This window comes from Columba livia, chromosome 2, assembly GCF_036013475.1.
Source record: "Columba livia isolate bColLiv1 breed racing homer chromosome 2, bColLiv1.pat.W.v2, whole genome shotgun sequence".
Lineage (NCBI taxonomy): Eukaryota > Metazoa > Chordata > Aves > Columbiformes > Columbidae > Columba > Columba livia.
The window spans coordinates 150014968-150042020 of record NC_088603.1 but is presented as its reverse complement, the minus strand read 5'-3'; the positions used below and the strand labels follow the sequence as shown (position 1 = coordinate 150042020).

Sequence of the window (27053 nt, the reverse complement as noted above, 5' to 3'; positions counted from 1 at the left end):
CGCATTAGTTGATCTGTGATAACACATAAGTGATCAGTCTTCCCACACCAAGAACTAATTGGTATTGTTTAGTAGAAGAGCCAAGGAGAGAGAAAAATACAAACAGAAGATGATCTCTCTGTCTGTCTCACACAGACAGCAGACATGGCAAGGCTCAGCTAGCAATCAGATGTCCAGCTCTTTCAGTGTCAAAGTCTCTTAAGGCAAATTCAGTACAATAATACATGTTCCGTATTTCTGAAATTCTGAAGAATCATAATATAGTACTGGAGGTTAACAAGGAGTTTCAACATCAAGTCATCCATGTTAGAACTTAGAGATCCTGCCTTCAAGATTTTTCACCTAGCATCAAGTGGGAAGAAAACAGACATCCCAGAGACAGTGAATATAAAAGTAGCTAATTTTGAACCTAGTGGAAACCAAATTAGGAAGTTAGTTTTACTCCTAGTCACCACAGATTTTTCTAAGTGGTAGCTTAAATAATATGGAAATACATACTTTCTTGACAGCTCTCAGTTGGGAAGCCTGTAGCCTCAACTACGCAAAGCTTGTGTCCTACTAATCAAAGACTATTTCAGAACATGTTAATTCCTGCCTTTCAAAATCAGTTGAGTCAGAAAGATTTCAAAAGAATAAGATATTTTGCTACCAAAGCTCTTCCTGGGGAAAAAACCTCCATAACAGTTCCTAGTGTTACTACTCAAGATAAGTTTGCTCTGTTTTGGTCTCATCTGTCTTACATCTAAGAGGTGCTGAATAGAAACATGGAAGTTAATAAATATGCAGTTAATAGATATGCTAGTTAATAAGCAAGTCTGTACAAAGAAAGATTTGGAGGTGTTTGTAGAAGTTACTTCTTTAGATCTGTGCTAGGAGAGAAGAGAAGCTAGAAAAAACATTCTAATTAGGACAGATAGAAAGAAGACCATTATCTCTAAGCTCAGAACAGACTTGTCAAACATTTAAATATTCTTTCAATTTTCTCATCAAACTTGACTCCTAAGTACAAGAAAATATGTATTAAAAGGATAACTGCAACCTTACTGCAAGAAAATTAAATATGGTGGTGTAGATATTACATTACAGACAGTCAGTTACCTCCTTGCTGCTCAGCTTCATCAAATGGGAAAGGTATGTGCATTGTTTCTCCCATCCCATGCATGCCATGCCCCTAAATATGAAGAAAGAAAATTAGGAACAGAAAAATCCACTCAGCAGCTTACCTTAGTCCTACTTGTGCTTACTTTTAAGAAGTACCAGTCAAGTTAATGAAACAGATAAGCAGATCATTGAAGTTCTTGCTTCGATGAAATAAGTAATAAAATATCCTATCCTTCCCCCTAAAATGCATGCGAGCAAACACACCGAAGTTAAACTTCAGTGAGGAGGAGTAAGTTTTCTCGCCAATTACTATCACAAATGGATTTCATAATCACCAGTCCCTTCTGGAGCAAAATGGAGTTTCCACCCCTAAGTACAAAATATTTTTGAGCAGTCAAGGTTTTCAGAAGTGGGCTGTTGAGAATGTGTAATTTTATGTCTGTTACAATATTAAACATCTATTTATTTGAAGGATTCATCCTGAGAGTTCAGCTGAACTTATGAAACAGAAAGGGAAGCTATTTTACCTGTCCTAAAGAGACTAACCCAATCTATTTCTGCTGTTTGTGACAAAGCACGTTTTACCATAACTTACAGTAAGAGCTGAACACCAAGCACCACATAAAAGTGCATTTCTTGAGTAACAGTTCAGACTCCCAGCTACATTATACCACTACCATCCGAAAACCTTGTGGGCTCTTCTTTTTCATTCCAGTTTCCTCTATCGTCACTCTCCTAAATCCACATCTAATTGTTAACTAGTAAAACTCTATAACATCTGCATATGTAACACACGCTCAGTTCCAAACCCATGTGTTAACCACCACTGAATCACAGCAGCACTGGCTACAGAAGTTCAACATCTTTTTCAGCTCTTGGCAGAAGTGAAGCTCTCCAACATTGTTACTCCCCTTTATCACATAACAGCTTAACTCAAGGAATCATGCATGTTTTCATCATTTATACAGAGTGCTCTGTACCTGAATTAGAACTGCAGAATGCGTTAAAGCGTCATTCAACATTGTGAGCACATTTGAAGTAGGAACTACTCCTGGGTCGTGACCCCAGGATGTTATTAGTAAGCGATCATAACCCTGGAAGAGAGAAATTAAGAGTATTTACAGTTGTAATGGACTATCCAAGCACATAAAGTGAAATACCAGAGTTAGACATTAGCATAGTGTTGCAATTAGGAAGTTACCACAGGTAACTACAACTCTGTAGTGTTATATTTTGTACCAATGATCACTCATGTTCATATTCCTGGTAAAGACAGAAGTTTGCCAACCTCAAAGTTAAAATGCTATTTTGCACAGGAGGTATCTGTCACTGATTCCTGTAGAACTATGCCGCCATCACAGCAGCCTCCTAGCAAACAGGAGATGAAAATAATCCCACAAATTTAAAAGCCAAATATAAGCTAGATAAACTAACACCTTCAAAAGAGAACAAAGATATATCAACCCCCACAATACCTATCCAAGGGGGAGGGACAGGAAGGCAAGAACACTGATTAGGAAGCAATTTCCCTGTTTCTCAGTTTCCAAGACTGAATTCCCCTGCATCTCCATAAGATTTCTAGAAATGTCTCGACAGCTCTAAGACAATGAGACAGTAAAACAGTAGCAGGAGACAGGCATTGATGTGTGCACACAGAGGGGAAAAAGCTCCAATAAATTCATGATTGTGCAGAATGTGAAATCATTTAGTACAAGAAAACTTCACCTATTAGCACACTGAGATTCAAGTAGCACTGAAGTTTTCCAAGGCTGCCACACTGAATGCTTTTTACAAAATACAAGTGCACAAACCATATATTTACTGGCAGTTTAAGCTCATGACAGCTGAAGTTTGTATCAGCTCATCAGTAAAGGCCTTACAAAATGCCTTCTGCACTATAAGCCTTGATTTACTTAATCCTATGTTATCTTAAATTAAGTCTTAGGAATAGAAGTATCACAAAATTTTGAAATCGGAGAGGTAAAGTACACATGAAAGAGGTTTGAGGAATGAAAAATACATTTACAAATCCTAGAGCCAGAGATAACTGCTCATGTAGGTACATTTAACAATACACATCTCTCTATGAATATCTCTATACCATTCTGATATACTTAGCTCCTTAAGCACCTACTCAGAATGATGACATGAAAACTGTAGACGCCTCTCTGCAACTATAAATTTGAAAAATATAATTGTACAGATTCCATGGTGAGCAGTGAGACCCAAACTCTGCTAGGTCTTCATAACATTTCAAATCAAAGATACAACAATTTTGGTTCACATGAGTTTAGAAGTTGCCACAGCCACTTCCACCTGGGTTTGCCTAGTACACAGAATAACTAACAGTACTTCTTTGTGGCACATTTGTCCTTATTAGCATCTCAGAGACAAAAATGGGAGAAGGCAGCATCTGAAGTCTTTCAGGTATGAGTTCATCACCTGCGCTGTTTTGTGGGACTTTTTGCCAAAGTACTGTATGGATGCTAAAAAGTTAGGTGGATTTAAGGCTGAAAGGAATTCAGGAGAGTAGCTGATTGCTGCAGAGACAAGAATTCCAGTCACAACCTGTATATATAAAAAAACCACATACAGCTCAGGAAGTTCCAGGCCAGAACATGAGGAAGGCTGGAAAACTCGTACATATTATGCTCATTCTTCCTATGTCCAGCCACCGCTAGAGACAGGCTACTGTGCTGGGAAGACCTTTTGTCCAACCTAGTGCAACCTCTATTAAATTATTCTGTCACTTAAACTGCAGGGGGAATTATAGCCTAGAACTTAAAAGTATCCACCACAGATTTCTACAGTGGACAAATTGGAAGTGATCATCTTTCCATCTTCTAAACCAGGCAAAAGGTATCCTTTCTTGTATAATACTAGAAAAAAACCCATAACGTACTAGGTCTCTATCTTTTGATATAACTCTTCTATATCTTTGCAACACACTCTAGGGATGGGCTTACAAATGTAAATTCACAACTGTAGTACCACATTTTACACTTAAAATTGAAAGAGGTGGCAAATACAATGGAGTCACGATGCAACAAGAGACATAAGTAGCATTTGTTTTTCAGAACCTAGAACTAAAACAAAGATGCTACATAAAACTTGTTTCTAGAAAAGGTACATCATCTACAATTAATTGTACCTCTGACTTCAACTGTTATCGCTAAATAGCATACATCATGTCTTTGAAAGGTTTGGAGAATAAAGGAGAATAAATCCATGTATATGCTACCTGAAAAATGTCTGGAAGTTTTCGGAGACGTGTTCCTTTAGAGAGCAAGAGAGAGGGTGGTCCTTGTCCAGTTATATGATAAATGTACAGTTTGAACCAAACTGAACTGACTTCTGGTATTGCAGGCCCAATATGCTGAAGAGAGATTATTCAGAAAATTAGAAAGAACTTAATATTCCGACCGTTGTATGCACAGATATCATTTAAGAATCAATAATTTTGAAGAAATATAGATCTAGTTTTGCAGCACAGGAGTTCAAATGTATTACTCGGCTACTGATGATACTCTTGGCATTTAGTCCAGTATTGCAAGAGTCTTCATAGAAAGGCAACAGCAAAGTATTTTCTATGAATATAAATTCAAGAACAAAATATCTGTCATTGGCTCTAACGTAGAAACTGTTAATATTTAATGAAGTTTGATTAATTTATTAACATTTTTCCTCACTAAACCCTTTTGTTTTAGGTGAACTGCAATACTATTCCACTTGTCAATAACTGAGCCCCTTTAAAAGGGACACCTAATAGACAAAGCTATTAAAAAGACATTACATTACTAGATACTGGGGGGGGAAAAAAGACAGTATTTTTTCACCTGGGGTGTACAACTGCTAATAGGTCGAATTTCATTGGTGAGTGGTGCCATGGAAACCAGCAGAGTGTAATTTTTGTTGAGCACTCTGCTGCAGGTAGCTGGATCCAAGCCAAGCAAACTCTCACATCGCAAGAGGTCCAAGGGAAATCCTATGTTGAAAATGTAAGATTCTTAAATTATCATTGAAAATGGAACATACAGCTCAAAATATGATTTCAGATTTTCCATTCTCACCACTAAGCCATGAGTACAGTATTTTCCACAATTAAGTCTTAAATTATTGGGGTGAATTTTAATGAAACTGTCATCATTTTAGCAACTCCAGTCATACATGGTTGTCTGGCACAGAACTACAGCTTGCACCTCACCAGCCAGCTGATCCCAGGAAATAAGCACAAAGATACTGAGGAAGTGAGATTTAAAAAAACCCAAATCTCCACCAATTGGAACACACTCCCTTCCATAACTTGAAAAATGTTGCTTTGACAGAACAACTCTGAATAAACAATGACTTCTTTATTCTGGCCTTCAGAAGCACATAATTTGAAACCAATCTCTTCCTCAAGTTCAGCCTGTCTTGCCATCATTATGCTTTAATCTGTTGCTTTAGATGTCAAGTCCAAGCCTTGGCAACCAAACCTGTCATTCAACAGGCAAACCCAGTAACGCAGGCTGAAAGGATGACGAAGAAGTGACATTTTGGCCTAAAAATACTTTTAAACAAGTAGGATACAGACTGTTTTCTGAAACAGCAGTTTAATCAGCAGGCTGAGTCCATGGTAGAGAAGTAAACAAACTTAGGAGGATTTTCTCAGAAGTGCTCACAGTACCGTTATTTGGTTGATCGGGCTGTACAGCTTGTGCTCCTAAGTCTTTATTGTGCCGCAAAAACAGTATTGTGTTTCTCAGTGTAAGTGCATGATCGAAGTACCGCTGTGCTTCCCCTTCACCTGTGCTTTGAACCTAAACAAAAAACAACAGAAATGCATACAAGTGGCACATTGTTTCCACAAGCCTCAATTACATAAAAGGAACAATTAACGAATTAGCATTTTAAGGCTTTGTAATTAACAACCCTGCAGCTTATATGCAAAGGTGATTTACAGCAACTATTAAATGAAAAGTGAGTCTTGGCCATCTTAGTAAAACAGTCAAAAAGTATCTATAAACCAGAACCACAACTCAGTCGTTAGGTAAAAGGATTTAAATGTCCAGTCATACTGACCAGTAGAAAAACATACAGCAATGAACAGCAGTCCCCCTACATAATTCTGCAGTTGTCCTTCTAAAATTATCTTTAAAAGGTGGATAGATTAAACATAGTAGCACATAATGGTCAAATTTTACTACAAAACTGATGTCCAGACTCTCAGAAATGTTCACACCCTACTAAAAAGAAAATTATTTCGATTGAACAAGCCCTAATGCAGGTGTGTGTACACAGGCTCCGGCAAATGTAGTTCACAAACTCATTTTGCTCCCCAGACTCACCACACTCACATGTAATACACGCACAGTGTGTCCCTGAAAGTCACCAGAGATATAAATGCTGTGAATGAGAAACATTTTAACTGAACCTCTTAGGTTTGATATGATAAAGTGTTTCTTCTTATCACTGTATTGCTAAATAAGCAGTCTTACACGATGAAAGTACTGGGGGGTTTTGGGCCCTTTACACTTCAAGTGCTGAAAAAGCATTTGGTCAAACATGTTTTAAACGTGATTACCTTTTCCAGCTCCACCAGGAAGCTGTCAAGACTCTCATCTGACAGCTTCCCAACTTCAAACATAGTGACTGCATGACTTTTCAAGTTCTGCAACAACAAAACAAAACTGTCTTAATTCTTTGAGAATGGAGCACGTAGAAGTTTATTAAACAAAACATTTCTTAACAAAAAACAATACAGGAGTCATTTAAAATAATTCCAGCAGTATTATATCAAAATCAAAGTACTATAAAGCTCTACATATTTATTCTTAGCATAATAGATTAAACAAGTCTGACATACTGGTGAAAGATTTCCCATCATTAAAAAGGCAGTGAGAGTAGAATCAAACAGGAAGGCAATACGCTTTGTGTGTCCACTAGACAGATTCAGGCTGCTCACGCTGGCCGTTTCAGCTAATAGAGAACAAAAAGAAAATATATGAACACATTGGTTTTATTTAAAATTAAAATCATCAGGTTTAAGTCTAATCTATTAAAAAAAGGAATTTAAAAAATGTTAATTATTGCCACGCTGAGTAGAAGAGAATTCCCTTATCACTACTAAACTACCGATTGACTTAATTCAGAAGTTGGTATCTTTGTACCAATGGATATCCATAATACAGATCAGCCTCCTCTTCTGAAAAAAAGCTATTTGCCTCTGGAATTTTAAACCCAACAGTAGACACCACCTCCCCCCACTGTATATTCCATATGAAGAAAGGATCTACAAAACCCGTGTTTCACTTGTTTCCAGACCCCTTTACAGCCTACAGCACTCTAGAAATACAAAAAATAATTGATCCTGATGTATTAAAATTTACTGTTAGTGCTAACCTGGATCATCTTGACTGTTGGTATCTGTATCTGTGGCTGATGACCCAGCTTCCTGTACAGGACTTCTGTTTTCCCCACTGTCCCATGAAAGCAGCATCTTTTGAGGGTCCAAAGTACTCCTATTAATGTGAATTAAAATCCACATCTATCGGTCGCTGTAGCACCAGAAAAACCTCTCTGCCTTCCAGTGCTAGTAGCCCGTGCACAGGCAGACCCAACACATGACTTTCAACACTTCTAAGCCCTGAACCAGTCAAGCTTGATGCCCCTCAGAGTCCTGCTTCAGTGGAAAATTTTATTTGGGGGTTTGAAAATACCAGATTTTGAAAAAGAGATCTGAAAATCAAACCACCATTATTGAAGAGGGATCCAACGGAAAAAAATCAAATTCACTTTAATCTCACTGTCTGAATTAGCATTGAAGAAAACTCAGGCATAGCGGTAGTTTTAAAAGGTCCAAATGATATTGAACTGAAAGAGCCTGACAATTCTTAATTAATGCAACTTGGCACTCCAACTTGGAGAACCTTTTGTTGACTGCTATTAACATCACTCTCCCAGGATTTGGTACAGATATACATCTATGTGAGAGTGTCAATGACAGAACTGCAATGGTACTTGACAGCAAGCAAGCAAATTTTATGTACATATTCACTGAGAGCAGCATCAAGAGACACTGTCTCCGTACTAGCACAGTAACAATTGATTTCTGGCCTCAGGAGTTTAAAGCAAGCGTTCACTTATTTGCTTCAAAAGAGAGCAACTAGGCACTTAAAGGTCAAAAAGCCAGCACTAAGTAACAGCACCACTGAACCTAAAGGGTAAATTACCACCCCTTTACCCACAGATTAAAAAGAAAATCAGGTATTGTTATCATTATACACATTAGAAAACCAAGTGAAATTTGTTCTTGTAAAAGTCAAACAAAACAACCAATAGCTTCTACAGTCAGATTTAGGTTCTAGCTGTCTCTTCAATGAGAAAAATGAGCCTTGTGAAAGAATGGAGACACTTACTTCAGTCTGTTTACCGAAGGAACATTCTTCCACGATGGATGAAGATTATCCAGGTTTATTACTTGGCCTTTTTTATGAGCAAAGCCTAACCGACAATACATGGACACAGCATTCTGAAGAAACATACATACACGTAATAAGGAACTGCTGTGTGAAACCAGGCTGCGAGACACTGAACTTTCCACATCAAGTTCAACAGATGCATCACACACACACATACCTTTACTAAAGATAAGTCAATCTCTAGGACGTTTGCAAGCTGGAAAAAAAAAGGAAAGAATCAATAATACAGTATTAACAGCACCAGAGAAATCACCACCTGTGGGTTTCAGCATCTTTATGTTGGTTTTCTTTATTTTTAAACCCAGTCTATACTAGTAGGAGTAATTTTGTCTTCATCAGAAGTGATGAAAAAAGGCGATGAAGTCTCATAATTTTCCCACTTAAAAGTATGCAAAAGAAATACAAGGTAATCTTTCATTGTGTAATTTCTGGGTTAAACATGTATATCATTTCTAGATTAATCATGTGTATCAGAAGACACACAAAGAGGAAAACACTGGGTATATTTAATGGGTATTTTTCAAGTGCATATTCTAAGTTTTGAGAGTACCTTATGAAAACACATTTCTCATATTAAAATTATATATACTTATGCAAAAGTTATATTCCTACTTTAGGCAAACACCCTGCATGCTTTCACTGTCAAAGGAAAAAATATTTTCATTTTTTTTATTTCACACTATCAAAACAGACTTTTCTAGTTCTGACATATATAAAATAGTCTACATTAGTCACCCCTGTATAAATTCATTCCAGCTGATAGAATTGTTTCACTGAATTGAAGGTACTCCTTCAAGCCTGAAGCACAAGATAAAAGAAACAGGCTGGATCTTAAGCCTGATATTACCTCTAAATAAAAGTATTTGATATTGGTCTCTGCCTTAAGTATTTTCAGCAGTGTACTTCGGCTCCTTTTGAGTTTTCCTATCTCCCTGATAGTAAAAGTTTAACTTACCTCTGCCACATTAGTGTGTTCATCTATTGAAACAAATATCTTGTACAGAAGTGTTTCAAAGTAATCACCTTGCACTCTGTTCATCACAAAACCTTCAAGTGGTGGTACTGGAAAGAAGAATTACTTGCAAAATTACAATTTTGTAACTTTATTAATCTGAAACTGCATAAAACCAAATAATAAATTCACACTTGTTTCATTTTCATGGCACCTGCAGTCACAAAGAATAAAAGCCTAAAGATAGCATGCATGATATTTAAAATTCTCCCACTCCTTAATAAAAACAATGATTGTCAATGTTTTTTCTTACAAGAAGCCACTCTACTTCGTGTCATAATCTTGCTGTCTTGTGCTTGTCTGCTCCAATAATTTCCAGTCACCCAGTCCATAAAATGATTTTGTAATGTGGATGGACATTAAATCACGGCTCCAAATGGAGTGGATAACAAAAAATCCACCCCACCCACACACTCCAGAGCCAAGACTCCCAGAGCTATTATCTAAGAAGTAACTCTCTTGTAGTTAGAGGACTTCCACTTAACTGATCTCTACTACAGCAACAACAGGTACTCCTGCATGGCCAGATTCCAAATGATTTACACCTTTGCAGATTATACTGAATCCAAAAACCCCCAAGACCCACTACAGCAGCTGTTCAATGGGCAGTCATATGCTGTGCTAGTTCCAGATCCTACAGAGTCCCCAGACACAGCACAAGAACTACAACTGAGGTGACAAGACCGTGAAGGATGGAACAGATAAAGTTGCATCTGTCTAGACAACAGAAGTCAAAAAACCCATGTACTTTTGGTGAGGCAAGTATGACTCTCTATGCTACTCCTTTTCATTACAGACATATAGAAGGGTACTTATTGATTCATGCCATGACTCTTTTAAAGGATCTCATCTTACCTAAATATGTATATAAAATAATCTAAGAATTCAAGATGAAATAAAACCTATATACAATTTAAAAGTTTTAATAGGGTTGAAAACATTTGGTCAGGAAAAAAAATCATAGCTCAAATGTTTCATTTCAGCAAACTCATGCAGACAAGCAGACAGACAAGCAGCTTCCAAGACAACATATATAGGCCAACTGAAATGAAACCAAGGAAACGTAGGTATAATACCATTAAATATTTACTTACCTGCGATACAGCTGTCATCAGATATGGGTACATCAAGGTAAATAAATCCTTTGTTATACAAACCTTAATAAATAAAAGCACATCATTTTAGAAAAAAAGCATTTTCAAGACTACTAACAATACAAAGTAGTCTTCCCCATTAGCAAATTCAGAATTTAAAGTAATTTTTCTTAATAGGCTCTGCAGTAGAACATTATTTTGCAATGCATGGATCAATAAACCACATCTAATATTAAACAGGCATCAGCCTAAACCAGCATTCTTTAGTTGCAGACCAGTAAAGCACACTTGGAGCTCTACAAGTGTTTTCAAGGCAATGAAGCACAGTAGAACGACCACAGATTGAAGCAGCTACATTTGACAAAGATGAGTGTGTCCCTGCGTACAGTGTTTGTGCAAACAGATATATATCTATAGTATATATAGTAAAATTACTGTCACCAATAAGATCTTAAATAAAACGCCTGCAGTACACCAAGAACTAAGCTGTCTTCATGCTGATACAGCTGCTTTCAGCACAGGCAGTGACACACACTCAGCTACGCAAAGCAAAGTCTATCACAAAACCAGCTTTAATGGATCAGGATGACAACACAAGCAAACACGCACCCTAAAGGTGCTTTTCAATCTCTCTGCTTCAGATTCAGCTCTCATAGCTGATACATCCTTACTTACTGTGCCTGAAATATACTGATGGCATCACAGCTGGACTAAACAGTCCTCTTTCCCCACAAAATCCCATCCTACTGGCAGTCCATTACATTAATCATCTGTACATTCTTTTTCTACCCATGAGTTCGGGTAGAAAGGTATGTTAGATCCTTCTAAACCCACTAAACCTGAGCTGTAGCCATGTCCACATTAATCATTAAATGTTTTCTCCACATCATGAAATGTTTTCTGAATCCAAATTTTCTTAAGCCCTACACCGTTTCAGATGCACTCCAGCACCTGAATTTCACCTAACTCAAGTTTGTTTTTACTGTTTCGTTCTGCTTCAGCAACAGGCACAGCAATTCTACCTCACTTTCTTCAGAAAAGTATGGGGCACAGATTCGATTGCTTGTAGTAAGCCAAGCATTTATAGACAGGCTTCTCACGGAGCTTGTCAGTGAATTTGTACTCCCTTGATTAATATGATTTGTTTATAATACTTGTTACAATGAAACAGGGAGATTCGTGCACATCATTTTTCAGTAACAGGGGCAGCCCTTTGAAAAACAAGACACATCTTAGATTTAAACCCCATTTTCATGGTGTTTAAATGGTACAAAACTACAAAAACTCTTATTTGAAAAGCAGGAGGTGAAGTTTTACCACCCATGATTACCAACGCTGACATTCTGAATTCTAGTTTCTCTTGTCCTCATCTACCTCCCTCACAATCTTTACTTACAGTTTCTAATGAGATAATTTTTTAAAATACATAATATCAGAGCAAAAGCTGCTAATGGCTCACTGTTAAACCATTTACAAGATCCAGACTGCAGTTTATACAAGCTCCTCAGTATTTTCCTCCAACTCCTCTTATGCTTCAGTTGTCCACATCCCCATTTATTCCTGCTCTCAGAAATCAATGAGCAAGATCTACAAACAGAAGAGGAATGTCCATTAAACACTTACTGTGAACTACATTGAAGTCTAATGAACCAGCAAGCTGAGGACCAGAATCAATTATCTTATCAATAGCAGACTTCTCCGATGTAGTACAAATCTAGGTAAAAGCAACTATGTTAATCTTTTATAGAAATTAGTCTATGCAACTTGTTTTAACACCACTCAAAAAACCCAAAAACATTACAGCCTCATCAATCGTAAGTGTATATATAAAAATACAGGAAGTAACCCATGTTCTTAAGCAAAATATTTGCACTGAAGAATTCACTGAAGTTTCTGTTAAAGTCTTAAATGTTTTTACTCTTGTCCCCACACAAAATTACACATGCTCTAGGAACAGCACTTAATTGCACAAGCATTTGGCAAGTGAAGTCCACAGTATAAAAGGTTTGCTCTTTAAAACTTCGGAACTGAGTGTTCAGCCACACAACTGGAACATCTAGAAGGATGTCCATGACAGTATCAAAGTAACATGCCTCAGGTTAACTGTTCCGAGGGGATGTCAGAATACAAGTAGTCACTGCCCCATATATTCCAAATAATAGCCAAAGAAACGATTTCATCGCTGCATTAAATAAATTACACTCTAAACAAAAGACTTCAAAGAAGGAATAAATCCAAATCAAATGCCTAGCTGACAGTCAAAAGAAACTGGGAATGGCGGGGAGGTTCAGACAGGACATTAGGAAGCATTTCTTTACCAAGAGGGCGGTAAAACAATGGAATAGGTTTCCTAGAGAGGTGGTCAATACTCCAAGGCTGACAGTGTTTAAGAGCCATTTGGACAATGCCCTTAATAACAAGCTTTAACTTGGTCAGACCTGAATTGGTCAGGCAGTTGGACCAGATCATCATTGTAGATCCTTCCAACTGAAATAGTCTATTCCATGTCAGCTCACAAGTTTTACACTTGCAAACAGTAAGAAAAATAAGGACACACAAGGAGCAGCAACAATAACAATATATATTAAGTCCACTGACATTCTGATTCTAATTATACTGAAGGTGAAGACTCAATCAAAACTGAGCTGTCAGGGCTTAACGATGAAATTTAAGAAAATACATTTTATTGCTAGTTCCCTAGGAAGAGCATCATCACACACACAAGTTACTACAGATCAGCTGATGCAAAACCACCTCAGTACTCTACATAGTACAGAGGGAAGCCGCTGGTTTTGGGGACTAGGACAAGGGATGATGATATTAAGCTAAAAGAGGAGAAATTCAGACTAGACATGGGAAGAAATTTTTTACAATGGGGGTGTTGAAACACTGGCCCAGGTTGCCCAGAGAGGTGGCAGATGCCCCATCCTTGGAGACATCCCAGGCCAGGCTGGACGGGGCTCTGAGCAACCTGACCTGGCTGAAGATGCTCATGGCAGGGGGGTTAGACTACATGAGCTGTGAAGGTCCCTTCCAACCCAAACTATTCTATGAATCTATGACTATCAGTATTCAACCAAAATTAGAGATGCAATGCATACTAAAATACCTTGATGTCGTCCTCAGTGATGTAGCCAGACTGCACGACCCACCAAGCTTCTATAGAGATCTCCACGGGTTTCATGGGTAACAGATCATGAGCAGTTTTCCTTCTGAAAAATTTCTGCAGTGGTACAGTCCATTTGAGATAGTAATAAAGAGCACTTCACATGTGCAAACAGACTTTATATAAACTGATTTTTATAGACATCCATTTTTAAGTGCATTATATTCACAGACTGGACACACACAAGTACTATTAGCCTTGCCATTTAGTAAAACCACATACTCAGTCGCAAAAAGAAAAAGCTTCTCTCCCTGCTCAAATCATATGAAACTTGGAAGGAAAAAAAAACATTTACACCTAATGTTCCTAAATCATCACATAAACCCATATTGTACTGTGTCACTGATTAAAAACCACACTATTCAAACACCATAGAATCAAGTTCAAATTTAAACGATTTATGGTATTTTCTAATGTGAACAGGCAAGAGAGCACAGCAAACCAAGTGTACAACAGGGTACTTTAACAAAGTCCAATGATATTTAAAAAAAAAAACAAACCACCACCATACATTTGAGGAACATTTTATTTACTATTTAAAAAATTTACTTTAAAGGATAAAGTACCCCACATTCTCAGTAAGCTCAGTGCTCTAAAGTACAGTGAATTTCGGTCCAAGAAAGAAAAACTGGAGGTTCCTGTTAATTTATAGACCTCAACAACTTCTCTTCCATGGTACAGCCATCACTTTTTGGTTCACTCTATCAACTCAATGTTTTGGTGGGCACACTTTTGGCTGAAGGGGCACTGTGAAGCTACTGCAAGAGCACTTATGAGTTTCCTAAGAAAGAGAGGAACTGTTGCAAACTAAAGGACTTTTATCACCAGTCATTACCATGCTCTCTATTTGCAAGGATGACTGTTGAGACTCATGACCGTTGTCTCAGAGAAAAATACACACTACAAAAATTTACACCTAGATGGAAGACTGTCCCAGAACAAACTCTGATCACAACTTCACCCACAGAAACATGGAATAATTCTTCCAGAACCAGTATCATTATTTCATGTTTGTACTGTCCAGGAGGCACTAGTTATCTGGTGCTACAGAATAAACATAGTTCTGAAAAATATACGTTTGGGAAAGAAAAAAAAATAAGACATAGCACTGAATATCTTTTTCTTTATTATACTTCAATTTTAAATTAAAATCTCTTTATTAACTTCAGGAAACACAATATAATTAGCAATACACTATGTCACATTCAATTAGCTATACTATCAAACTGACCAGACCCATGAAATTATTCCATTCTTCATTTCCTATGAAATAATATGGCATGGAGGGGGAGAATGGGAAGGAAGAAGAGGGGAAAAAAAAGGATAAACTTACTTTTGAAGACCTACATTGGTTCATTAGATCTATATACTGGTTTCTTCCTATACCAAGAAGTCTTAGACCTGAAAAATAAATATGGTTTTATTTCTCTTAAGGCAGATTTAAACTTAAGACACATAAAAAACGTCCTTCAAAGAATCAGATCTACTTCTATAGTAATATTTTTAAGTACTCTTTCTTCCCAAATTAAAAGGATAGTTATAGGAGCTAAGTTCAGTTTTAACTGAATGTGACAAAGAACCACATGCATCTAAATCAAGAATCCATGCCCATTTATTTACTCTGTACAGGTTAAAAGAAAACTCCATACTTCATATCTCTCAAGTCACAGGGTAAGCAGGGAATAATCCAATCTCTTTCTTCTACACTCTCACCAACAGGTAATAACTGTGCTTCAAATTAACAGAACTAAAGATGTATGAGATTTTGGTTGAGAGTTTTTCTTCTCCCCTAATAAATCCCACACCACACACTGGATTAGAACTAAGAATTAGAGCACAAAAGGTCACATAAGCCTCTAAAGGAGATGATTAAGATGTAGTTGAGTTAAACTGAAGCCAAATTTAATTCTAGAACCTCTAGTGTCAACCATTAGGAGGTACGAACTGGAAAACTACTCCTTAGTTTTAAAACTGAGGCAGAATATGGGTTAAGTCCAACTTTCTAGTTTGACACTACTTCTTATGATAAGATGTTAATAAAGATGTTTAGCCTAATTATACCTCAGTAACTGACCTGCAGCCGCTGCTAAAATAGCAGAATTGCTAGGGAAAAAAAACAACAACCAACAGGGAAGCATTTTCTCTCCATACTCCTGGATAACACTAGATTTCCAACAAGCTGCATGGCACTGAATAAAGAATTTTTTCCTGATCTCTTTTCCCAGTGTGAACATGACATAGAGGCAAATCAGTAGAGTTAACTGACAATATCCTTTTTTTAAAAAAAAGGACCAAACAGTTTTCAAAAGCTGCAGGTTATACCTCACCTGACTACACACTATCCTTACAGAGAACTATAAAAATACACACCAAAAGGTGAGGAATGAAGTAGTTAGCTATGAATAACTTCGCAGTAGCGGGTTTAACTAACACCCTCCCTATGCCAGCAGTTCGCATTCTCCTCTACAAGATGCATCAGCAGGCTATTGCTCTTACTCTGTTCTCCTCTGCCAGGTTCAACAATTTTGCTTTCCTAATCTCACCATCCTGTACCCACAACAGTCTAACATAAAGCAGGATAAAACACCTGGCATGTGCAGGAGTGTCATGAAATACACATCATACATCATTCCTCCATCCACACTGATGCTAACTCACAGGGGTGTTAACAGCCTTTCAGAGTCTTCCCAAATCTTTCTGCTCCAACACGTGCCAAAAAACACACCAGGAAAGGACCAGCACCTCAGTTTGCTGGTGCACAATGGCCAGGAAGACTTTCCACCCAGAAGTCCAAGCAAATAGGAATGCAATACAAGGAGAGAACCTGCACAGGGTTTTGCAACATTCCTACTTGTACCACATTAGTCCAATACCAGCACTGACCATACGGACAGAACTCTGTACGGAAAGCATACACTCCTTAGTATCGCTAGGTAAATGCTTCTACATTTTCATTCACACGCTTATGTTCAAGCGAACAGATGTCTGAAAATCTGTTTTCAGAAGCTCCTTATTTCAAACTCATTGAAAACAGTAATGCAGCTCAGTAATACTTACAGTCAGCAGCAGTGAAGTTGGGTAATGAATCATAGCTTTTCTCACTGTTCATTATATCCTTAAAAACACAAAAAAAAACTTACTTGCAACAAGAAAGTCATCATTTCAGAGACGCAGGTCCGAAATCTTGCCTTTTTTTTAACATCAAAATAAAATTTTTAAAAAAATCTAGTAAAGGCAGTTACCTTATAAAACACACCAACTACTTGTCTAATCATTACACAATAAGTTAAATAGATAAAAAAGACATTTCTGTTTAATATGAGCTTTACAAAGTAAAATGTTGACAGAATAAAGACAAATTCCTATCTTCAAAAAAAAGAAAACAACCCACAGCACACAGAATTGCTAAATAACAGAATAAGCTAACAACTACTCCATTATGTCTGCAATCGCTGTTTATAAAACAAAAAAAACATTTCTGAAATTCAATCAAAACAAAAGAACTTTGCCACAGCGCTGACAGAAAACAGAACCACCTTTGTCCCCATAGAAAAGGATTGCTCCAAGCTTTTGAAAAATTTTCTAATATGGTTAAGTGTTCTTTTTGAAAAAGAACAAAAAGAAAATAACTGTTCAAATTTACTGGTTTTTAAAAACGTAAATTCTCATTGGTTTATTAATCTAACAGAATGAGCTATTTCTTTTACAACTTGAAGTGAACAGTCAGAATCTCAGACATCCAAAGGGAAGGACTGGCCTCGGAGCGAGTCCCACACCTGCTCCACATGACAAAGTCCAGCTTTTCAACAGCTTACAGGGGCAGAAGGGAAAAAATCTGCAGGTACAAGTAGCTGTCTAGAAAGCTTCCTTAACTGTTTCCTCACTCATTAGCATTACCCTGCCCAAAAGCAAACAAACTACATGCTATTGCCTCTCATACAACATCTCCGGGACAGAAAACAACATTCTTGCCATAGTTTTGTACTCACCTCCATTATGCCAGTGTAATATGAAAATGGTGTCACCCTCAGACCTTTTACCATGATGTCAGACAAATGATAAGGGTACAACATGAGATGATCTCGACTGTATTTTAACAGATCCTCATAATATTTACGTTCGTCTTTCTTGACGTGTTTAACTACAAGGAAAGAAAAAATGTTACACTGTTCTATGAAGGTCATTTTTTTAGAAGTGTTACAAAAAAGGATTAAAAATAGTATAATAGCAATTCACAAAAAATGAAAAACAAAATAAAAGAGTGATGCAGGGCACTCAGCATCCAAGGATTTCTACATATGATGTACTCTCAGAGACCATAAGGATAACATCAGAACAGAGCAGATTTATTTTCCAGGTTACCAGGAAGAGACCCATTGAGACAGAACTCACGTAAGCTGTAGAAAATTATCTTCTAATTAGTAAAACTATTATCTACTTTGGGAAGACGAATTAATGCAGTCAATGAAAAATAAATTTAAAGTCTGCAAACAAGTCATAGCCAATAGATCATGTGAAACAGGGCCACTGTCTGTATCTCATCTAGTGACTGCCTTTAGTTTATTAGTCAAATCCTCTCTTACCATTTCTTAATTTCTTGGAAACAGGCAGTGTAACTGCAGCAGGAATTCAGTTCCACCTGCCAACTCCGTAACTTTGAAGAGTGCATTGCTAGAAAAGCTACCAAACAGACTCAAAAGTCAAGACTTTTACTGAAGTTTTATCATTTAAAAGCATTTCTTTTCAGGGAATGAGGGCAGTTTTACAATAAAGACAAGCTTCCACAGGGAAGAATCAGACAGAAATGAGAAGTTACTTCACTTCTTTCCTCACCTAAGTTATTCCGGTATCGTAACTGATTGCGGATGCTGTAGAGTACAACCTGCCTTTCATATTCCCTCTGAGAATTTCCAAGGCCCTTGGGGAAAAAAAAAGGTCTTTTAGCTGACACACATAAAACCCTTTCTAGTTAAACCACTGCAAAGTGTCTTATGAAGAAACATTTGCAGGAAGTTATCATTACCCAAAAAGTCACCCAGTTCAATACAGTGATAGTATCCCCAGTCCCTGTATGAGGTCAAAAGTATCTTCAGTTAAATATGTTTCTCTACATGCAATGCAAACTTAAGCAATATTCTTTAAATTTCTTTCCTAGTACCATTCCAATAAAAAAAGAAGCATCTAATTCTTAAATCAAAGGTTATAAACAGTCTTTTAGATGGCATAAATCACCAAGCATTTTACCAAGCATTCAGCATCCTGCAGCCTTGAAGAACTGGCCAGAATTAATGTATCAGAAACCAAGCACAGCGTGACATGTGAAGCTTCAATTGCTGCACCTAAGCAGCTTATAATGCAAAAAATAAATAATGAAACAGCTCAAGTTGTAGCTTCACACAAGGCAATCAAGTGATCTTGGGTCACAGGATTAGGGCATAAGCACAGGAGACTACTTGACTATCACAAAAAAAAAGATAAAATGAGAACTCTGTTTGATGCTTTAAATGCCTTATTTCAAAAACTGTCCCCTCAAAATCCTACATATTCATCTTCTATTCTGCAACAAGGAACTTTTTTTCCCTCTCCTGATTCCCTCATTGATGCTCATCTTAAAAAAGATCCTAAATAAGAAGGCACTTTAATGCATATATGGGAAACAAGCGAGTTGCACACATGCTGCAGAATCAAGTACTAGAAAAGAAACACCTGATATCACAGATAAGGTCTATAATCAATTAAACATCCAAGTGCAAAAATAATAATGCCTATTCTAACACCAAACAAAATAGTATTCCAGAAGTTACATTAAGTAAATAATGCATTAAATACTAGCACATTCTCTACCCTGACCACATAGCCAACAGGACAGCTCTCAGCTGGGCAGGTAAAGAGAAACCATCATTCAGCTCCTGAAATCTCAAACTCAAGGAATTCAGCTCCTCAGGGCCTGCAGGTGTTACTCATCCTCTCCACCCATCCTTTGTGCAAGGGCAGGAATTGTTTTTCAGCATCGGCTTTCAAGCCGCACAAGACTCTGGAGTTGAGAGCAAGCTCTCAACGGGACACGATACCTCTCCTGTGCTCTCAGAGGCCCATTAAACCCAGCAAATCAAAATTTCATGAGGTTTTCTCTTCTACAAGCCACTCACTGCAACAGTTCCCTGACTACCGAAAAGCAGGGCTGTGCAGGTCTCCAGTGACACCTGTCCTGGCTCAGCTCACACTGTTCGTGGTTGACACGGGGGACACCCCCCATCAGCTGCTCCTGCGTCTGCACAAGTCGAGAGAGCGCCCCACACCCCCCTCTGCCCACAGAGACCCCAAACCAGCCCCACACACCCCAAACCAGCCCCTACGCAGCCCTCTCCTCACAGACACCCCCACAGACACCCACATACAACCCACGCCCCTCACATACACACATCACACGACTCACGTCCCACTCGCCCCACAGAGACCCCCTCACACATCCCCCCATCACCCCTCTCCACATGCGGACCCCACACCCGCGCTCGTACCCCCACACGCCTCCCGCCCCCCGGCCATGGCCGCCTGCCCTTCCCCGGGACAGTCAGGGCCGAGTCCCCCCCTTTCCCCACACTTTGCCTCCCTCCCTCCCTCCGCTCCCCTAGGCCGGCAGCTCGGCCCCTGCCCGCCCGCCGGTACCTGTTTGACGCTGGCCGGCAGCCGGGCCCAGGGGTAGTTGTGGCGGATATGGAACTCCACGTCGATGTTCATGGCGAGCAGGCCGGGCCGAGCCGCGGGGCCCCGCCGCCGGGAGGCGCTCCCGCCCGGAGGAGCTGCAGCCCAGAGCGGCCCTGCCCTCCGCCCCACTCGGCCCGCCGCCGCTTCCGCGGCCCGCCCCCAGAAGCGCCCGCCTACGTCAGTTCCGGCGGGGCGGGGAGAGCGGCGGTGGTTACGCCGTGATACGGGCGGGGCGGCTGGAGGAGCCGAGGTCGGAGGACTGGTTCCTGCGCGGTAAAGGCCCGGTCACCGCTACCTCCCCGCCGTATCGCCGGGATTATTCGGTCGGGTTTAATAACCGCAAGCGAGACCTGGACGTTCGGTCGCCACCCCGGCTGCGAGCGGCGAGAGCGAGGCCTCGGCCGCCGTGTGCTCCCGCAGGCGTCCTTGAGGCGGTCTTAGAGCCAGAGGATCGTTTGGCTTGGAAGAGACCCTTAACATAGTTGATAAAGAGATTCACAGAATCAGAATGTCCTGAGTTGGAAGGGACCCACAGGGATCATGGAGTCCAACTCCTGTCCCTGTGTATGACAGCAGCACAGTTCACACCATGTGTCTGAGGGTGTTGTCCAGTCTCTTCTTGAACACTGTCAGGCTTGGGGCTGTGACACCTCCCTGGGGATTAAACAGAACTGTCCCCAGTACTGAGCCTTGAGGAACACCACCCATGACTGGCCACCAACTGGATTTGTCTCCATTCACAACTCTTTGGTCCTGACCAACCAACCAGTTTTTATCCATCGCAGATACACCCATCCAGGCCATGGGCTGCCGGCTTCTCCAGGGGAATGCTGTGGGATACAGTGTCAAAGGCCGTACTGGAGTCTACACAACATCCACAGCAGCCTTTCCCTCATCCGCTGAGCGGGTCACCTTGTCATAGAAGGAAGTCAGGTTGGTCAGGCAGGACCTGCTTTTCATAAGCCCATGCTGACTGGACCTGATCACTCGTTTGTCTTGTATGTGTCATGTGATGTCACTCAGGATGAGCTGCTCCATGACCTTCCCTGACACCGAGGTCAGATGGACAGGCCTGAAATTTTTTGGATCCTCCTTCCGACCCTTCTTGTACACGGTCATCTCATTCGCCAACTTCCAGTCAACTGGGACCTCCGGTGTTAGCCAGGATTCCTGATAAATAATTGAACTGAATAATGGTCTTCCCTCAACTGGGCTGCTTCCTCCTTACACCAACGCAACCGCCCCTGGGCTGACACTGGCGGGGAACAGATCTGAGATTAAAATACCTCTGTTACCTGCTGGGTTAGTTTTAACATTAGTTTCCTGATGCAGTTCAGACACACCTGGACAAATGCTGGTGACTGCTCAAGGCAAGGGCAGGTGCAGGAGCAGAAATAAGTATTTTGTGACAAGGATCAGGCAAGATCATTTAATTTAGCAGTGCCTCCAGTATGTGGTCTATATAGTGTGGAGACTGAAACTTTGCAGACCTGAACACCAACAGCAGCCCATCCTCTTGGTATGGCATTTTAAGCAAGTGCAGGAAGCGGCTTCAAATAAAATAGCAGCAGGTGCCCCTCCTTGTCTTAGTATCTGGGGTTTTCTGAGTCATTTAAAGTCTTATCAGTGTCAACTTCCCATGCAGAAGCATTTTCTTATTGTTTAAGTGTCATAGAATTACAGACAGGGGAAGGGCTTTATATTTTTTACATTACAAAACAGTGAATGATTTGATATATAAGTAGAATAAACAAAGCAAGTCACCCCTCATCACTTGTGCCATTTAATTTTTAAGGCTGTTGTCGTCTATGCTTGGTAATAATTTTGGAGTAGTAGTGACAGCTGAAAGGAGACCGATAGAAAGAAACTCAGTGCTCTGGCATCTTCAAATAGGTCTCTAGAGAACTACAGACCCAGGTCTTCTGCAGTGTCACAGTTATCTTCAGAATCCCAGTTCTGCATAACTGCAGAAACATGAAGCCTCAGCCCGCAGATGCGCCCTGTGTTGCCAACACTCAGGAGATGGTGAGCAGCTCACACAGTCTCCAGTCTCAGATAAAGGCTCTCTGTGCATATCACCGCCAGAATTCAGTCCAGGAACACAATCACAGCCTGCCAACCTGACCTCATCCTTAATTCTTCTACCCCCAGTTGTCAGGTTTCTTAAAAGCCTTTCTCTGTCACACCCCACAATGGTTTATAAATAAGCTATGAAAAGAAATTAATAAGAAACCCTTTTTGCATTGCCTGTTGCCACATAAACCAGGTGGTACGGGTCTTTGACCGGTACTATCTGTTTACTTTTGATATCAGTCATTAGACACACCTCTCAATAGGGCAGGACAGTTTTTCTTGGATAGTTCTGAGGCAAATTATCTTGTTAGTGGCAGCAGCACCTGAATATGAGAATCCACAAGCTAAAAATTCAGGTGCTGTGAATAACAATAATGTATGCGGTATTCCTGATCTATTAGATTCCTACCAGCTGCCTCAGGCTTTTCAGTGATAGTACTAACAGAAGGAGAAAAAAACCCACAAGATCATTAGAAAGAAACTATTGACGTGGAATAAATCTTCAGAGAGGCAGAATAATTGAGCGGAGATGTGATGAGAAGTGAACAGTGAATGTGCTTGATTTTTAACAGGATTCTCATTTATTAGCAGAAAGGGTGCCATACAACAAAATAGTTCTGTGTTTATTAATGAGTTTGGGTATTTGCAGGCAACTGGTTCAAATTCACTTTCTAAATGACAATCTGTTGTGGTTTAACCTGACAGGAAGCTCAACACCACACAGCCGTTCACTCAGTCCCCCTGCCCAGGGGATGGGGGAGGGAATCAGAAAAAAAAAGTAAACCTCATGGGTTAAGATAAATGCAGTTTAATAAGACAGGAAGTAATGATATTATTAATAATAAGAATATATAAAACAAGTGATGCACAATGTAATTGCTCACCACCACCCAGCCAGTCCCTGAGCAGTGGTTGTCCACTCTCCTGGCCAAGTCACCCCAGTTTATATACTAAGCAGGACAGCATATGGTATGGAACATCCCTTTGACCAGTGTGAATCCACTGTCCTGCCCGTGACCTCTCACAACTGCTTCTGCACCTCCTCGCTGGCAGAGCATGGGAAGCTGAAAAGTCCTTGACTTAGTATATGCACTGCTTAGCAATAACTAAAACATCAGTGTGTTATCAACATTATTCTCATACTAAATCCACAGAACAGTGCTATACCAGCTACTCAAAAGAAAATTAACTATATTCCAGTCAAAACCAGGACAGTATCCACCCTTTATTCTATACCATTTTCCTCGTGCCCTTGTGTTTCAATGCATCCCAATTAATCGCCACCACTTTTCTTGTCTTTTGTTATATATACACAGATATCATTCCCTTAGTCTGTGGGCCCTGTCTCTAAAATGTACGTTGAGTTCATTTAGTCCATGACTTTGGGTTCCATCCGTCATAGCAGTCCTTCAGGGCAGGAGCATGGTCTGTGCTGTTGGGTTGTTGCATGCTGAAGCCAATTCTGGTTCCATCACTGCTGCACTCGTCTGGTTCTGTCATCTCTGCACTTCGTTCTGTTTCATCTTCTTTTTTTTTTTTGCTGGAACTCCTAGGACAGTTTCTCCACAGCCAAGATGAGGGAGAAAGAGAGATTTTCTTCATATTGTCAGAGCTGGCCAGCCAGTTCATCCACCATTGGTCCCTCTTCTTCTTTCCAGCTCAGAACTGCCAAGGAGTTGGCATATGGCATGAGAACACTCCGTACAAACTTCTGCCAGATTTCATTGGGATCTTTGGACAAGGTCATAGATAAAACACTCTAAACTGCTGCGCCTTCGATTGACATCGTTGAACTCTGAGGTTATAATCACATTGGTTTAAATAATGTATGGAAAATACAGTGGGCACCAAGGATCAGGCCACTGACCCTTTTTTCCAGACCTTAGGTTATCTTTAAAACCACATCCACTCCCTGCCAGCTCTGCCTTTCAGGATGGATGTTTATGTATGGGATGTTGTGCAGTTTATAGTTCATCCAGCTGACCCCTCCAGCAGTTGCAGCAATGAACAGAGTTGTCCCGCAACACAGGCACTGTGTGCAGCCTTCTCCAGTGTTTTACGACTTTCCCTGATCTGTGGTAGTTCTCACAGGTAATCAGCTCTGATTCAGAGAATGCTGCCCCTAGTTTGGCACTCACTAGGCCTGTGCTGCTGACTATATATAATAAATATTCTTCTTTTCTTTTTTATTTTTTTGCGTGGTGCATATGACTACTTACTTAAAGGCATTCACTTCTGGCCGGAATAATCTTTTGTGAGGACAAGCAAAACAAGGATTGAACAATTTAGCCTGGTATGCATCATTCATTAGCTACTCTCCTTCCACATTCTGCAACAAATTTCCACTTACCTTTGTTTATCCCTCTGAAATATTTTCAGACCATCTTCTTTTTGCCTTTGATGACTCTTGCTATTCATAATTCATTCTTTCCATTTGTTTTTCTAAAGTGATTCCCATATTCTTGTTCTCTGTATCTACACATGGCCTCAGTTATGGTTTGTTGTTGTTTGGAGTTTCATTTTCTTAAAGAACAGCTGTTCCATTCTTACTGCTACAAATTTTTCTTGATATGTTTGCTATTTTTCTTTCATAGAGAGAAAATTTGCCTCTTGGATTTTAATGTATTCTCTTCCAGTTATTCTCAGCAGCCCTCATTCCTGAGATCACTTACTCAAAAGGCATTACTTTTCGGTTCACTGACTTTTCAAAAGTCTGCTTTTTTCTTTATTCCAAGTCTCTTGTGCTTTTCCCTTCCATATAAGTTAACTCCATGTGTCATTACCACTTTCAAACTACCTGCCCCTTCTGAATTCTCCACCAGTTCCTCCTTGTTTAAAATCAGAAGTAGCAGCTTGGCCTCTTCTAGTAAGTTCTGTTTCTGAAGCGAGAAGTTGATTACGTTGTGCACAACAATCTTGATGGGCTGGTGGGGGGCTGCCAGTTTGCTTTTCCCACTGATGGGTAGCTGAGACATATCTACAGAGTAAAATATAGTGCTCTGAAACAGCGAGGTGAGCTGCGTCAGCACAGCTGTCCTCTGAACTGAGCACTGACACTGGGCAGCTGGGTGCCACCTTCACCAACATGGGAGAATGTCTATTCTCCAAGATGACTCTTGTCTCTTTCTCGAGAGTGATTTATACAGCATGCCGAAGCTGCTTGTTCAAATTGATAACTGTTGACCAGATCACAAGACCAAATGGTTTCCAGGAAACTCTTCCCTTAGAAATAATGTTTGCTTGCATATCTAGAAGCAGGACGGTGACTTCCAACTGGAGACAAATTTATTGTAAACTTCAGGTTTTAGCTGAGTTTGTTGGCAGGATGAATTGTTTATTTAGGACTTCCGCTCCAGTTTTCAACCCCTTAAATTCCTCTCCAAAGTAAACATTTGAAAGCCTAAGTCCTTCCTGCACCTTATCCGTGTTAATGAATGTCTTGGTAAAACTGTCCGAAAATCTTCCGGTCCCTGATAGCGTCTGATCAGTCCCTGGTCAGCCCACTGCCCTTTTTGTCTGGTCTGGATAGATCTCCAAATACTGTTCAGAATTCTTGTGGCTGTCTTTACTTTCTGCAAATTCTCTGTCTCACACAGGTTCACCAAGGATCAGCAGAGTCGAACAGGAATGCCAGGCACTGTAAAAGCCATTTCAGAGCTCGTACCAGTGCTGCAGTGGAGGTTGGTGGGGGCATTAATTCTGTTGACTCTGGTGTAATTCACAAGCCTTGTTTCTCTGTCACAGAGAAATCCAGGTGCCTGTCTCTCCGGGGAAAGTTCTGCCTCTTCTTGCAGCCAAAGCACTGTCCCACTTCCCAGCTGTGTGGGCACGCTGCTACCACAGATATCTCTGCAAAAAGCGCAGAGTTCGGCTTCAGTTAGTTCTTACTTGTTACCACCCTGGTACTTTATTAATTCCCTTACTTCACTAGACTGAAGATTTTAATTGCCTCTTCCATTTAGCCTCAGTTAAGGCCCATCAGCTTTAACCTATTCTGTGGTTACATTTAGAGGAAACGCTTGCTTTGTGGTCACCAGCGATGATCTCCGGAGTAGCACTGTTATCAGTCAACAGTTATACACTGCGCTGTGCTGTGTTTCTTGCCTGAGATAATATTTTGTCTCCTCAACTTTTTGAATTCTTTCCACTCCACCTTTCAGAAGAGAACGTTTATAGGCACCTTTCTGATAAGCCCTTAGTGCCTCTCATCCTTGGCATCCAACCTGCTTGATCTTGCCATGTCATAATACCCCTCCCTCAGTTTTCCATCCTGCTGGCAAAAGGAGGAGGAAGGAGGTGGAGGTAGATTCCATTCACCAGATACCAAGAGATGCCCCTATCTTATCACCTGAAGTAGTCTCCCACAGGAGTACAGCCCTCAGGTCTTCCGCAGTGAGACAGCCCTGTTGTTAAAAAAGCTGAAAAGTACCATACAACCCTGG

The 27053-nt window shown here is 40.0% G+C and overlaps 1 protein-coding gene across 1 annotated transcript in view; it reads right to left on the bottom strand.

Annotated features, from left to right (window-relative positions):
• The window catches only part of FAM91A1 (family with sequence similarity 91 member A1), a 28766-nt gene extending 8056 nt beyond the window's left edge, over positions 1 to 20710 (bottom strand). Inside the window, exons 1-19 of the mRNA XM_065054348.1 lie at positions 20500 to 20710; positions 18667 to 18751; positions 17823 to 17974; positions 16891 to 16948; positions 15167 to 15234; positions 13777 to 13890; positions 12291 to 12381; positions 10668 to 10730; positions 9517 to 9623; positions 8719 to 8757; positions 8499 to 8611; positions 7483 to 7601; positions 6947 to 7059; positions 6665 to 6751; positions 5768 to 5900; positions 4938 to 5086; positions 4343 to 4477; positions 2082 to 2195; positions 1099 to 1171 (exon numbers count right to left, since the gene is read on the bottom strand). Coding sequence (XP_064910420.1) covers positions 1099 to 1171; positions 2082 to 2195; positions 4343 to 4477; positions 4938 to 5086; positions 5768 to 5900; positions 6665 to 6751; positions 6947 to 7059; positions 7483 to 7601; positions 8499 to 8611; positions 8719 to 8757; positions 9517 to 9623; positions 10668 to 10730; positions 12291 to 12381; positions 13777 to 13890; positions 15167 to 15234; positions 16891 to 16948; positions 17823 to 17974; positions 18667 to 18751; positions 20500 to 20571 — 1885 coding nt within the window. The 5' untranslated portion in view covers positions 20572 to 20710. The remainder of the gene's footprint in view (positions 1 to 1098; positions 1172 to 2081; positions 2196 to 4342; positions 4478 to 4937; positions 5087 to 5767; positions 5901 to 6664; positions 6752 to 6946; positions 7060 to 7482; positions 7602 to 8498; positions 8612 to 8718; positions 8758 to 9516; positions 9624 to 10667; positions 10731 to 12290; positions 12382 to 13776; positions 13891 to 15166; positions 15235 to 16890; positions 16949 to 17822; positions 17975 to 18666; positions 18752 to 20499) is intronic.
• Positions 20711 to 27053: the final 6343 nt, after the last annotated feature.